Raw genomic sequence first — 13,173 nt, 5'->3', positions numbered from 1 at the left:
TAGCAATTCACGACACCCAAAACCAGCTGCCTGAAGGCAGCCACCTCATGTTGCCTCATGGTAGGGCCGGCCCTTCAACAGTCATATGCAAAGCTCTTTCAAACAATTGTCTTGGGAAGGCCCGTCCAGATGTGATGCAGGAAATCTATGATCAGGTCTCTCAAGCTAGAAACAAAATACAACTTGGAATAAGTTATGGTGGGGAGTGCCATCCCCCCACCCCAATTTCAACTAGAGTAGGGGCACTGACTGAGCAGGGGTTGTTTCACTCTTTCTCCCCACGACATATTCCTGATGAAAATCTCCCCATGGAAACTGCTGTCATTGCACTAGGTCTGAACAGATTGTATGCAGGGGGCAACGTGGAATTAGGCTGAGGGCTAGTAGGGCTGGAAGGACCAACGGTCTGGCTTAATGTAAGGAACCTTCCTATGGAAAGGGGTCTGGAAACAAAGCCCTATGAAGAGAGACTGAAAGAACTGGGCATGTTTAGCCTGGAGAAGAGAAGATTGAGGGGAGACATGAGAGCACTCTTCAAAGACTTAAAAGGTTGTCACACAGAGGAGGGCCAGGATCTCTTCTCGATCCTCCCAGAGTGCAGGACACGGAATAACGGGCTCAAGTGACAGGGAGCCACATTCCGGCTGGACATCAAGGAAAAACGTCCTGACTGTTAGAGCAGTACGACAATGGAACCAGTTACCTAGGGAGGTTGTGGGCTCTCCCACACTAGAGGCATTCAAGAGGCAGCTGGACATCCCTCTGTCAGGGATGCTTTAGGGTGGATTCCTGCATTGAGCAGGGGGTTGGACTCGATGGCCTTGTAGGCCCCTTCCAACTCTACTATTCTATGATTCTATGATTCTATGCTCACTAGCTCGACCATTATGCTAGCTTTCACCAGTGGAGGCTGGTGGCTCCGATATCAGTGGGATGCCGAATCCGCTCCAGGTTTCAATCAGGACCAATTAGAACTCTAAAGGAGCTCTCCAAGATTCACCGCCCCATTGACATCAGAACCAGCAGCCTCCACTGGCTAGCACCATCCTTCAGCCCCTAAACTTTATCCCCGTGGCCTACAGCCCAGACATGATAGCCCTCTTCAAAGACCTGAAGGGTGGTCACACAGAAGAGGGCAAAGTCTTTTGGCAGGTTTAATAGCCAAAAGTTACAGAAGGGTAGATTTTACTTAGAACGTCAGGAGAAACTCCTCAATGGTAAGAGCTGTTGGAAAATGGAACCACTAGCCTAGAGACTTGGCGGTCTCTCAAACATCCTAAAGGATGACGCAGGTGCCAATTGAGAAGCGAGACCGTGCTGACTCATTCTTTAGGAACTTTTAGAAGTAATAAAGAATTTCCCTCTCTGAAGAGACCGATCTCGATACATGCTGGGAACAACACATGGGTGAAGATGCTTTTTCTTTGGTCTGCTGTTGCTTCTTTATCCTCCTTGTTGTAGTAGAGGACTTCCTCTCCCGGAAGGTCTTCTACTGGAAGGTCTTCGAGCCGTTCTGTCGGAAAGGCTTGATCTCTGGATTTCCGTCACTGAGCAAGAGTTTGAGGTGGTTGGCTTTAAGACCTCCTCGAACCCAAAGCAAAACGGACACATCTTCCTTTCTGCATTTGGTGGAGATGTTCTATTTGGGATGTTTTGACCACATATAAGAGAAGGGTCTTGCTGCCTTTTCTTTCCCCCCACCCCTAGCCGCCCTCACTTCCCACACTCCTAAACTGGCTTGTGCTTGGTGTTCAAAAGACAAGCACCAATTGATTTCCTGGAGTAGTATTCAATGTCAGGCCTACATAGAGTAGACCCATTGAAATGAATGAGACTTAAGTTAGTCATTGGAAACTAAGAACATAAGAAGGCCAGATCTACACCAAGCAAGATATTGCACTATGAAAGCGGTATATAAAAGGCAGGAGCCACACGACTTCTTTATAGCGGTATTGAAGTGCACTGACAACGGTTGCGGCCCATGGACACACAGACCATATACCACTTTCATAGTGTTATATCCTGCTTGGCGTGGCTCCCGCCTTTTATATGCCGCTTTCATACCACTTTCATAGTGCGATATCCTGCTTGGTGTAGATTAGGCTGAAGAGCCCTGCTGGATCAGAACAAGGGTCCATCCACTCCAGCACTCTGCTCACACGGTGGCCAACCAGCTGCCCATGGGAAACTCACAAGCATGACACGATGAAACAGCACCCACCCACAGTGAGCAGGGGGTTGGACTTGATGGCCTTATAGGCCCCTTCCAACTACTATTCTATGATTCTATGTTCCCAGTAGCTGGTGTATAGGCTTACTGCTGGAGGTAGCACATAGAGATTTCGACTAGTAACCATTGGCCCCGTTCAGAAGGCACCTTAAACCATGGCTTTAACCATGGTGGTTAAGACAGACAGCTGACCTGTGTTCAGAAGACACCTTAAACCATGGCTTTAACCACAGTGAATAAAGCAAAAAGCCTTATTCACCGTGGTTAAAGCCATGATGTCTTCTGAACCCAGACTGGCTTTCTGGCTTAACCACCATGGTTAAAGCCATGGTTTAAGGTGTCTTCTGAACCCAGCCTGGTTTTCTGGCTTAACCAGCATGGTTAAAGCCATGGTTTGAGGTGTCTTCTGAACACAGCCTGGATTTCTGGCTTAACCACCATGGTTAAAGCCATGGTTTAAGGTGTCTTCTGAACACAGCCTGGCTTTCTGGCTTAACCACCATGGTTAAAGCCATGGTTTAAGGTGTCTTCTGAACCCAGCCTGGCTTTCTGGCTTAACCACCATGGTTAAAGCCATGGTTTAAGGTGTCTTCTGAACAGGGCCCATTGATAGCTTCTCCTCTAGGGATTCATCCAACCCCCTGATTCCTGATTATGCCTCTGTCCATCTTTATTACCCTATCTTGTTTATTTCCATATACCTAAATATAATTTTTGGTTTTTTTTTTTTTACCCTACCCTGATAGGCAGGAAATAAGAGACAAAAATCAAATCAAATCCATCTTGTCTTCATGCTCGTTGGCCTTTCGGTTTCCAGAGGGCTGTCAAAATCTCGTTGGGAACTTATTTGACCCCACCGTGGGGCTCTGGCACATTGTGGTTTCTCTCCCTCGCTGGATAAACAGCGTTGGCCTCCTCCCTGCCTGAATCCAGTTTTTACCCAGACTCCTTTCCCTTCCATTTCACACAGACCAGGCCTGTTACAAGACAGGTGGAGCTATCTGGGCCCTGAGTAATAGTGGAAAATAGCATCGGAAAGATAAACAGCCCTGTGCAGATAATATAAAAGTCCTTTTTCCTAGCACACGCCAGGTAAGCCTCAAATGACAGAAATCGTAAAAACACAGCGAGGTTTCCCTGCACATGGATTAAATTAGCCCTCAAATTAGCAGGGGGGGGAGGGTAAATTGCTCCGTGTGTGTGTGTGTGTGTGTGTGTGTGTGTGTGCGTGTGTGTGTGTGTGTAGCCCTCCACATTTTTCATTAATGAACGGGTGAGGTTGAACACATTCAAAATAAATGCTACCGTTGTGTGGCCAAGAAATGGCTGGATAAAATGGTTCCCTGCCTCCGTATGGAATCCGACTCATCCCGCTTATGAGTAGGGTGGCCATATGAAAAGGAGGACAGGTCTCCTGTATCTTTAACAATTGTACTGAAAGGGGCATTTCAGCAGGTGTCATTTTTATTGGATGCAGAACCTGGTGAAATTCCCTCTTCATCCCAACAGGAGCTTGGCCTCTTTTGTATCTGGTCAAGAGCCCCCTGCAGCTTTAACTGTTGTGATGAACAGGGAATTTCACCGGGTGCTGCCTGCATACAAATTGAGCTTTTATATTGTATTTTGTACTATGGTTTTATACTGTTGTTTTATACTTCGAATGTTTTTAATTTTTGTGAACTGCCCAGAGAGCTCCGGCTTTTGGGCAGTATAGAAATGTAATAAATAAATAAATAAATAAATATTACATTTTTATACCGCCCAATAGCTGAAGCTCTCTGGGCGGTTCACAAAAATTAAAACCATAAAAAAAAAAAACCATGTTAAAAGCACAATTACAAAATACAGTATAAAAAGCACAACTAGGATAAAACCACGCAGCAAAATTGATATAAGATTAAAATACAGAGTTAGAACAGTAATATTTAAATTTAAGTTAAAATTAAGTGTTAAAATACTGAGAGAATAAAAAGGTCTTCAGCTGGCGACGAAAGGAGTACAAATGACACCTGCTGAAATTCCCTTCTGTATGCAGCTGTTAAAGATACAGGAGCCCGGTCCTCCTTTTCATATGGTCACCCTAGCTACGAGTTCCAAATGAAATGCATTAAAAGGCAGGAATGGGAGATTATATTAGCAGTTCACTGAAGGTAGCAACAGTGAACACACAAAGACATCGGCCTTGACACGTCAGAGAACTCCTGCCAGAAGGTGACACGGAGTTAGATAGATCAATAGTCTTGCCTTTAAGGGCCCTATGTCAGGAGCAGGGTGCATGTATTGCATGTCGAGGGTTCCAGGTTCAATCTTTTGTCCCAGCCCGGATTCTGGTCAGAAGGTTTTTTGAATGTGTTGGACCTGACTGATGTAAACAACACTACCAACTCCGTCCTGTGGTGCAAACAACACTACTAGGGTGACCATATGGAAAAGGAGGACAGGGCTCATGCATCTTTGACAGCTGTATAGAACAGGGAATTTCAGGAGGCTAAGGGGAGACATGATAGAGGTGTACAAAATTATGCGTGGTATGGAGAATGTGGAGAGGGACACATTTTTCTCCCTCTCTCATAATAAGAGAACCCAATGGGGTCTTCCCATGAAGCTGATGGGTGGGAGATCCAGGACAAATAAAAGGAAGGACTTCTTCACACAGCACATAGTTAAATTATGGAACTCACTACCACAAAATGGCGTGATGGCTACCCATTTGGATGGCTTTAAAAGGCGGGTGGGTAAATTCCTGGAGGCAAAGGCTATCAATGGCTACTAGCCCTGATGGTGGTGTGCTGTCTCCAGTATTTGAGGCAATAAGCCTGTGTGGACCAGTTGCTGGGGAACATGGGCGGGAGGGTGCTGTTGCACCATGTCCTGCTTGTTCATCCCTGGCCGATGGCTGATTGGCCACTGTGCGAACAGAGTGCTGGACTAGATGGACCCTTGGTCTGATCCAGCATCAGGGCTCTTCTTATATTTTTATGTCCTTTGTATGCATGCAGAACCTGGTGAAATTCCCTCTTCATCCCAACAGTGAAAGCTGCAGGAGTATAGCTAGCATGACCAGATAGAAAAGAGGGCAGGGCTCCTGCAACTTTAACTGTTGTGATCAAGAGGGAATTTAACCATGTGCTGCATGCATCAAATGACCCCTGCTGAAATTCTCTTTTTCTACACAACGGTTAAAAGATACAGGAGCCCTGTCCTCCTTTTCATGTGGTCACCCTAAACATTACCAGCTCCATCCTGTGGCTGTCTACCTTTCATTTCTCCCATCAGTCCCTTACCATTCAGTGGTGCTGAGTACAACGAAACTGAGCATTTTCCCCAGTGCTATCTTTGGGGCTAGTTACCCAAAGGTTATCTTCAAGGAAGAAATTAATCTGGGGGGAAAGGTGAATCTAAGACAAAAGGAAAGATTAGCTTTTGTCTGGCAGACGGAGCTACCTGGGCAGCTGAGATGAAGCAGGGTTTGCTTAGGGCTGTGATGTTGCAGGCCTTCATCCTGAGCACAGGGCAAATAAACCTTTTCTATTTTATTTTTAAAAGATGGCACCAGTCTTAAGTGCCCTCCTTCTAGGAAACTTAAGGCTGAGTGAGTGCTGAAGCCCCTGCAAGTTCACCCCTCTTAGGACTGGGGTGCAGGAATATAACAACGCTATTTTGACAGGGCAGGAGTGTTGAGTGTCCCCGTGACAAAACTTCCAAAAGTTCACTTATGAAATGTTCCCACGAGAAGAGCAAAAATATGACTCATGAGCGCCAGATGACAACTTCATTTATGTGTTCCATTTATATCCTGCCCTTTCTCAGAGATGGACAAATACGTCTGTTATGACTTGTGCAAAGTTTCAAAGGTTTTGAAGCACAAGTTTGTCCTGTCCTGTTTCTGACTCAATTTGTAAACTTCGCTTGGAAATCTGGGTTTTCTAGAGCTGGGCACAAACGGCCTCTTGAAATTCTCCTCTGCCTTGCCCGCGGGCCGAGAAATTGAGAGGACAATTTCACCAAATTTCTCCAGAGCGAGGAGAAATTCTCAGCAATTTCTACCAGGTAGGGCTCACCATCCGTTACAGCTGCAGGAGTATAGCTAGCGTGACCAGATAGAAAAGAGGGCAGGGCTCCTGCAGCTTTAACTGTTGTGATGAAGAGGGGATTTCACCAGGTGCTGCACGCATACAAATGACACCTGCTGAAATTCCCTTTTTCTAGACAACTGTTAAAAGATACAGGAGCCCTGTCCTCCTTTCCATATGGTCACCCTAATCGGTAGAATTCTGCAGAAACAATTCTAAAGACCTACATAATTTAATGTAGGTGGCTCTCCTGTTTTTGAAAGAGGGCTGCTTTTTTTATACTAGGCAGCAAAACAAAGAAAATCTATGAGGTGTGTCAAAAACACATTCTAGTGACCTTGTGTACTCTTCTCTCCTATAGGGCAGCGACAGGCAAACCTGAGTTTTGGAGTACAACTCCCATCTGTCCAGGCAATGATCAGGGAGTTGTAGTCCAAAACATGGACTACATGTTGTCACACAGAGGAGGGCCAGGATCTCTTCTCGATCCTCCCAGAGTGCAGGACACGGAATAACGGGCTCAAGTTAAAGGAAGCCAGATTCCGGCTGGACATCAGGAAAAACTTCCTGACTGTTAGAGCAGTGCGACAATGGAATCAGCTACCTAGGGAGGTTGTGGGCTCTCCCACACTAGAGGCCTTCAAGAGGCAGCTGGACAACCATCTGTCAGGGATGCTTTAGGGTGGATTCCTGCATTGAGCAGGGGGTTGGACTCGATGGCCTTGTAGGCCCCTTCCAACTCTGCTATTCTATGATTCTATGATTCTATGGGAGGCCTCCCAGCTAGCTAATCCTGCTGAAGGGGTCTCTTCTTCTCCTGCTGCCCCAAATCTCCCCACCACAACAGCGCGTCCCGGTCATCTTCCCCTTGGCCATTCTGGGTAAGGAGTCTGCATCCTTGAAGTGATGCAGAGGCCATGACCAAATTTCTCTCCCCTTTTCCACCCCCCCACCAATTTTCCACAGCTCAGGCTGTTGCTCCCTGTCACGAGTGAAATATTAAACACGACGCTTTGAGGGAACCTTAAATATTATTTCAATCTCAAGCTTTCTGTTATTGCAAGTGGCGGGACCAGCATTTCTTGTAAATACTTGGAGAGGAGCCAGAGCCTGCAAGCCTCTGGTCTTTTAGTAGCAAAACTAAATTTCTAGGGTGCAAGACGAGGAACAGCCAGGAGAGGAAGGGGCGCACGGGGGGGGGGGGGGAGGCAAAGTCCACCAAGCATGGTAGTTTTCTCTACATTGATCCCACCCCACCCCCTGCTCATAGAATCATAGAATAGCAGAGTTGGAAGGGGCCTACAAGGCCATCGAGTCCAACCCCCTGCTCAATGCTGGAATCCACCCTAAAGCATCCCCGACAGATGCTTGTCCAGCTGCCTCTTGAAGGCCTCTAGTGTGGGAGAGCCCACAACCTCACCAGGCAACTGATTCCATTGTCATACTGCTCTAACAGTCAGGACGTTTTTCCTGATGTCCAGCTGGAATCTGGCTTCCTTTAACTTGAGCCCGTTATTCCGTGTCCTGCACTCTGGGAGGATCGAGAAGAGATCCTGGCCCTCCTCTGTGTGACAACTTTTTAAGTATTTGAAGAGTGCTATCATGTCTCCCCTCAATCTTCTCTTCTCCAGGCTAAACATGTCCAGTTCTTTCAGTCTCTCTTCATAGGGCTTTGTTTCCAGACCCTTGATCACCCTGGTAGCCCACATCTGAACACGCTCCAGCTTGTCTGTGTCCTTCTTGAATTGTGGAGCCCAGAACTGGATGCAATACTCTAGATGAGGCTTAACCAGGGCCGAATAGAGAGTAACCAGTATCTCACATGATTTGGAAGCTCTACTTCTATTAATGCAGCCCAAAATAGCATTGGCCTTTCTTGTAGCCATATCGCACTGTTGGCTCATATTCAGCTTGCGATCTACAACAATTCCAAGATCCTTCTCATTTGTAGTATTGCTGAGCCAAGTATCCCCCATCTTGTAACTGTGCCTTTGGTTTTTATTTTCTAAATGTAGAACTTGGCATTTATCCCTATTAAATTTCATTCTGTTGTTTTCAGCCCAGCACTCCAGCCTATCAAGATCACTTTGAAGTTTGTTTCTGTCTTCCAGGGTATTAGCTATCCCACCCAATTTTGTGTCATTTGCAAATTTAATAAGCGTTCCCTGCACCTCCTCATCCAAATCATTAATAAAAATGTTGAAGAGCCCTGGGCCCAGGACTGATCCCTGCGATACCCCACTCATTGCCTCTCCCCAGTTTGAGAAGGTTCCATTGATAAGTACTCTTTGAGTCCGATTCTGTAGCCAACTGTGAATCCACCTAATAGTTGTTCCATCTAGCCCACTTTTAGCTAATTTGTTAATCAGAATATCATGGGGCACTTTGTCAAAAGCTTTGCTGAAGTCAAGATATATGACATCCACAGCATTCCCACAGTCCACAAGGGAGGTTACCCGATCAAAAAATGAGATCAAATTAGTCTGACAGGATTTGTTCCTGACATGTCTCCGTTCTCCATTCCTTCTCTGTAGAACGTCGTCTGCACAGGTGAACTCAAGTGGTATCCACATCCTGCACTGATCCACTGCATCAAGGGTTGTGAGGTGAGCTAACCTGCATTGTGGGCCCACACGGCTGGGCGCTTGTCCCATCACAGGTCTGCAAGGGGGTGAGAAGCTGCACACCGCCAAGATTCTCTCCTCCAGACACGCCGTTGCAAGTACACAAGCCTTGTTCGCTATCGTAGCAGTTAGAGAGGAATTGGTGATCCGTAACCAAATCGATGCCGGCGTAAGCCAGCGCTGTTGCTTTCCAGTGCAAATGTTGTGTAGCTCCGCTCATGCAGAAAATGATAGCGTGGTCTTGGGATACATTCTGCGCTAGTGACGGGGGAGTTCTCCTTGACTCAGTTCTGAATGGAACGCTGCAAACCAATCTATGTAACCAAAAAGAAATTGGAAAGTAGCTCAGGTTGTCTCAGGTTGATTTGGAGCAGGGGCCCCATCATGCTCCTGATTATACCTTTGAGCATGCAACAGAGAACGTGAGAAGTGCCCTGATGCTGGATCAGACCAAGGGTCCATCTAGTCCAGAACTCTGTTCGCCCAGTGGCCAACCAGCTGTCGAACCAGGGATGAACAAGCAAGACGTGGTGCAACAGCACCCTCCCACCCATGTTCCCCAGCAACTGGTGCACACAGGCTTACTGCCTCGAATACTGGAGATAGCACACAACCATCAGGGCTAGTAGCCACTGATAGCCTTCTCCTCCAGGAATTTATCCAACCCCCTTTAAAAGCCCTCCAAATGGGTGGCCATCACGACACCTTGTGGTAGTGAGTTCCATAATTGAACTATGCGCTGTGTGAAGTTCTACTTCCTTTGCTCTGTCCTGAATCTCCCACCCATCAGCATCATGGGATACGACCCCATTGGGTTCTAGTATTTTGAGAGAGGGAGAAAAATATCTCCCTATCCACGTTCTCCATACCAGGCAAAATTTTGCACACCTCGATCATGTCTGAAGAGGTGATGAGCCTTCTGGCCTGGCCATATGCCCCTTTTTCTTCTGGAGAGTGGGGAACCGCGGCTGTGGAACAGAGCAGTAGCAGTGAGGGGGCCTTGCTTATGTGAGACCTCCCTCTCTGGTGCCTGGAACGCCACCGTGGCCATTGCCCAGGCACCAGGGAGCCTGGGAAGTGTAGTTCCCCAGGTGCCCATTTCCATACTATAGATGCCCCTCTATGGTGCCTCTCTGGTGCCTGGAATGCCACCGTGGCCATTGCCTAGGCACCAAGGAGCCTGGGAAGTGTAGTTCCACAGGTGCCCATTTCCATTCTATAAATGTCGGGCATCAGGAATAAAGAATGCATGGGCTGTCTGGTCCAAGATCGCTGAGCGCTGCCCGTCTGGCCCTGTTCTAGGAGCCTCCCCAGCTGAGCGCTCAGCAATTGCTCACTTTCTGAAGGCCCTGGGAAGCGTGTGTTGCCTCCCTTCCCCAACACCAATTGTGGACTTAAAGGCCCTATTATTATTATTATTATTATTATTATTATTATTATTATTTATTTATTTATTTATTTATATAGCACCATCAATGTACATGGTGCTGTACATAGTAAAACAGTAAATAGCGAGACCCTGCCGCATAGGCTTACATTCTAATAAAACCATGATAAAACAATAAGGAGGGGAAGAGAAAGCAAACAGGCACAGGGTAGGGTAAACAGGCACTGGGTAGGGTAAAACTAACAGTATAAAGTCTGCACAACATCAAGTTTTAAAAGCTTTAGGAAAAAGAAAAGTTTTTAGATGAGCTTTAAAAGCTGCGGTTGAACTTGTAGTTCTCAAATGTTCTGGGAGAGCGTTCCAGGCGTAAGGGGCAGCCGAAGAAAATGGACGAAGCCGAGCAAGGGAAGTAGAGACCCGTGGGCAGGCGAGAAACATGGCATCAGAGGAGCGAAGAGCACGAGCGGGGCAATAGTGTGAGATGAGAGAGGAGAGATAGGAAGGAGCTAGACAGTGAAAAGCTTTGTAGGTCAACAGGAGAAGTTTATATTGGATTCTGAAGTGAATTGGAAGCCAATGAAGAGATTTCAGAAGTGGAGTAACATGGTCAGAGCAGCGAGCCAAGAAGATGATCTTAGCAGCAGAGTGGTGGACAGAAACCAACGGACTGATGTGAGAAGAAGGAAGGCCAGTGAGAAGAAGGTTGCAGTAGTCCAACCGAGAAATAACCAATGCATGAACAAGAGTCTTGGCAGAAGAGACAGACAAAAATGATCGAATCCTTGCAATCCTCTTGCATTCTCCAGTGATGGGGAGAAAATCCACTGGGTGTCTCCGTCGGGGTCCGGGAGAGCTGGACACGGGGGGCATCCGCTGCCCTTGTGGGCCCAAGCGGAGTTTCCCCCATCGCTAGTTGGGTACCCAGGAAACTACATGTCCCAGATCTCCTTGTGCCATTTGTAAGAGCCCCTCCCCCATCTCGTAAACAGAAACAGAATTATCCTCAAAACCTTTACGCTCAAACATGCCGCCCTTAGCTGGCGGAGTGGTCGGATATCCGCCTCAGTCATTTTTGGTTCTGACGGTGTGCAATCCGAGCCACGTCTACTACTCAGAGGTAATCCCCACTGATTCCGGTGAGACTTACTCCTAGGCAAGCACACGTAAGGTTGCAGCCACAATCATTTGTTGGAATTTTGCATTTTTGTCAACTTTTTAAAAAATGCTTTAAAAATGAATGACTCAAGGGTGTTCCGGATACCCTTTTATAAGAATGGACCTGGTGCCCTGGGAGATGTTTCCGTGTAAGACGTTTTGAGTGGCTTGTGTCCAGTGGCTTTAAAACCTTAAATGTTTGAATAAGCACACCATTTCTCCTTTTTTTCCCCCTTTGTTTTTACGATTATCATCTTTTCACACCTCTGAGCTGGTTGCACTTGCTTCATGCATCTCACACTTTTTCTAGAGTTAAAATTACCCAGCCAGTTAAGCCCCTCCATTTAAGTCAAAGATTTTAGTACACCTAGGAACTGGAGGGTTTTGAAGAGACGGGAGGAGGACCTTGAGATCTATGATTAAAAGTTGTCTCACTGCTCCATTAATAGATCTGTGTTTACCCTTTACACTTAACTCATCTTCTCGCAAATAGGTCGTTCGCTCTGGAGTGTATATATCTATGAGCGCACAGGTGTTGTTTTGGTTGGAGACAGTCCCGCCCCGTTCCGCAAGTCCCTAGCATGGCTGCAAGATTGAATGAAGAGGCATTTCTCCCCCACCCTCATCTCAGGAAGGCTGCAGTGTGTGATCAATTAGGGTTCGGAATACCGTACCATACCATACATCTTTATTGCGATCCATAGATCCATGAAAAAACAAGAATCAAACATGAAACATCAGACAGTTAGAGCTATTGTCAACTTTCATCTAATACACAGACAGCTCTAATCCTGGCCACCACTGTAAGAAATTTAGCAACAGCGAAAGTTACTTTTGAGGACATATCTTCCAACAGAAACTTAACATAGAATTTGTCTGAACTTCTAGACAGTTTACTCAGAATGGTTTGACCACAGCATATTATTATTATTATTATTACTATTATTATTATTATTATTTATTTATATAGCACCATCAATGTACATGGTGCTGTACAGAGTAAAACAGTAAATAGCAAGACTCTGCCGCATAGGCTTACAATCTAATAAAATCATAGTAAAACAATAAGGAGGGGAAGAGAATGCAAACAGGCACAGGGTAGGGTAAGCAGGCACAGGGTAGGGTAAAACTAACAGTATAAAGTCTGCACAACATCAAGTTTTAAAAGCTTTAGGAAAAAGAAAAGTTTTTAGTTGAGCTTTAAAAGCTGCGCTTGAACTTGTAGTTCTCAAATGTTCTGGAAGAGCGTTCCAGGCGTAAGGGGCAGCAGAAGAAAATGGACGGAGCCGAGCAAGGGAAGTAGAGGCCCTTGGGCAGGCGAGAAACATGGCATCAGAGGAGCGAAGAGCACGAGCGGGGCAATAGTGTGAGAGGAGAGAGAGGAAGGAGCTAGACCGTGAAAAGCTTTGAAGGTTAACAGGAGAAGTTTATATTGGATTCTGAAGTGAATTGGAAGCCAATGAAGAGATTTCAGAAGCGGAGTAACATGGTCAGAGTGGCGAGCCAAGAAGATGATCTTTGCGGCAGAATGGTGAACAGAAACCAACGGACTGATGTGAGAGGAAGGAAGGCCAGAGAGAAGAAGGTTGCAGTAGTCCAACCATGAAATAACCAGTGCATGAACAAGCGTCTTGGCGGAAGAGACAGACAAAAATGATCGAATCCTGGCAATATTATACATACAATATTATGTATAATATTATA

General features: G+C 46.3%; 1 protein-coding gene across 1 annotated transcript in view; it reads left to right on the top strand.

Annotated features, from left to right (window-relative positions):
• PAPPA (pappalysin 1) overlaps positions 1 to 13,173 on the top strand; it is a 259,190-nt gene that overhangs the window by 229,538 nt on the left and 16,479 nt on the right. The window contains exon 20 of the mRNA XM_063144791.1: positions 8,838 to 8,909. Coding sequence (XP_063000861.1) covers positions 8,838 to 8,909 — 72 coding nt within the window. The remainder of the gene's footprint in view (positions 1 to 8,837; positions 8,910 to 13,173) is intronic.

The sequence above is a fragment of the Elgaria multicarinata genome, chromosome 19 (genome assembly GCF_023053635.1).
Source record: "Elgaria multicarinata webbii isolate HBS135686 ecotype San Diego chromosome 19, rElgMul1.1.pri, whole genome shotgun sequence".
Taxonomy (NCBI): Eukaryota; Metazoa; Chordata; class Lepidosauria; order Squamata; family Anguidae; genus Elgaria; species Elgaria multicarinata.
The sequence above is the reverse complement of the archived record's forward strand: the minus strand, read 5'-3'. Positions and strand labels throughout refer to the sequence as shown.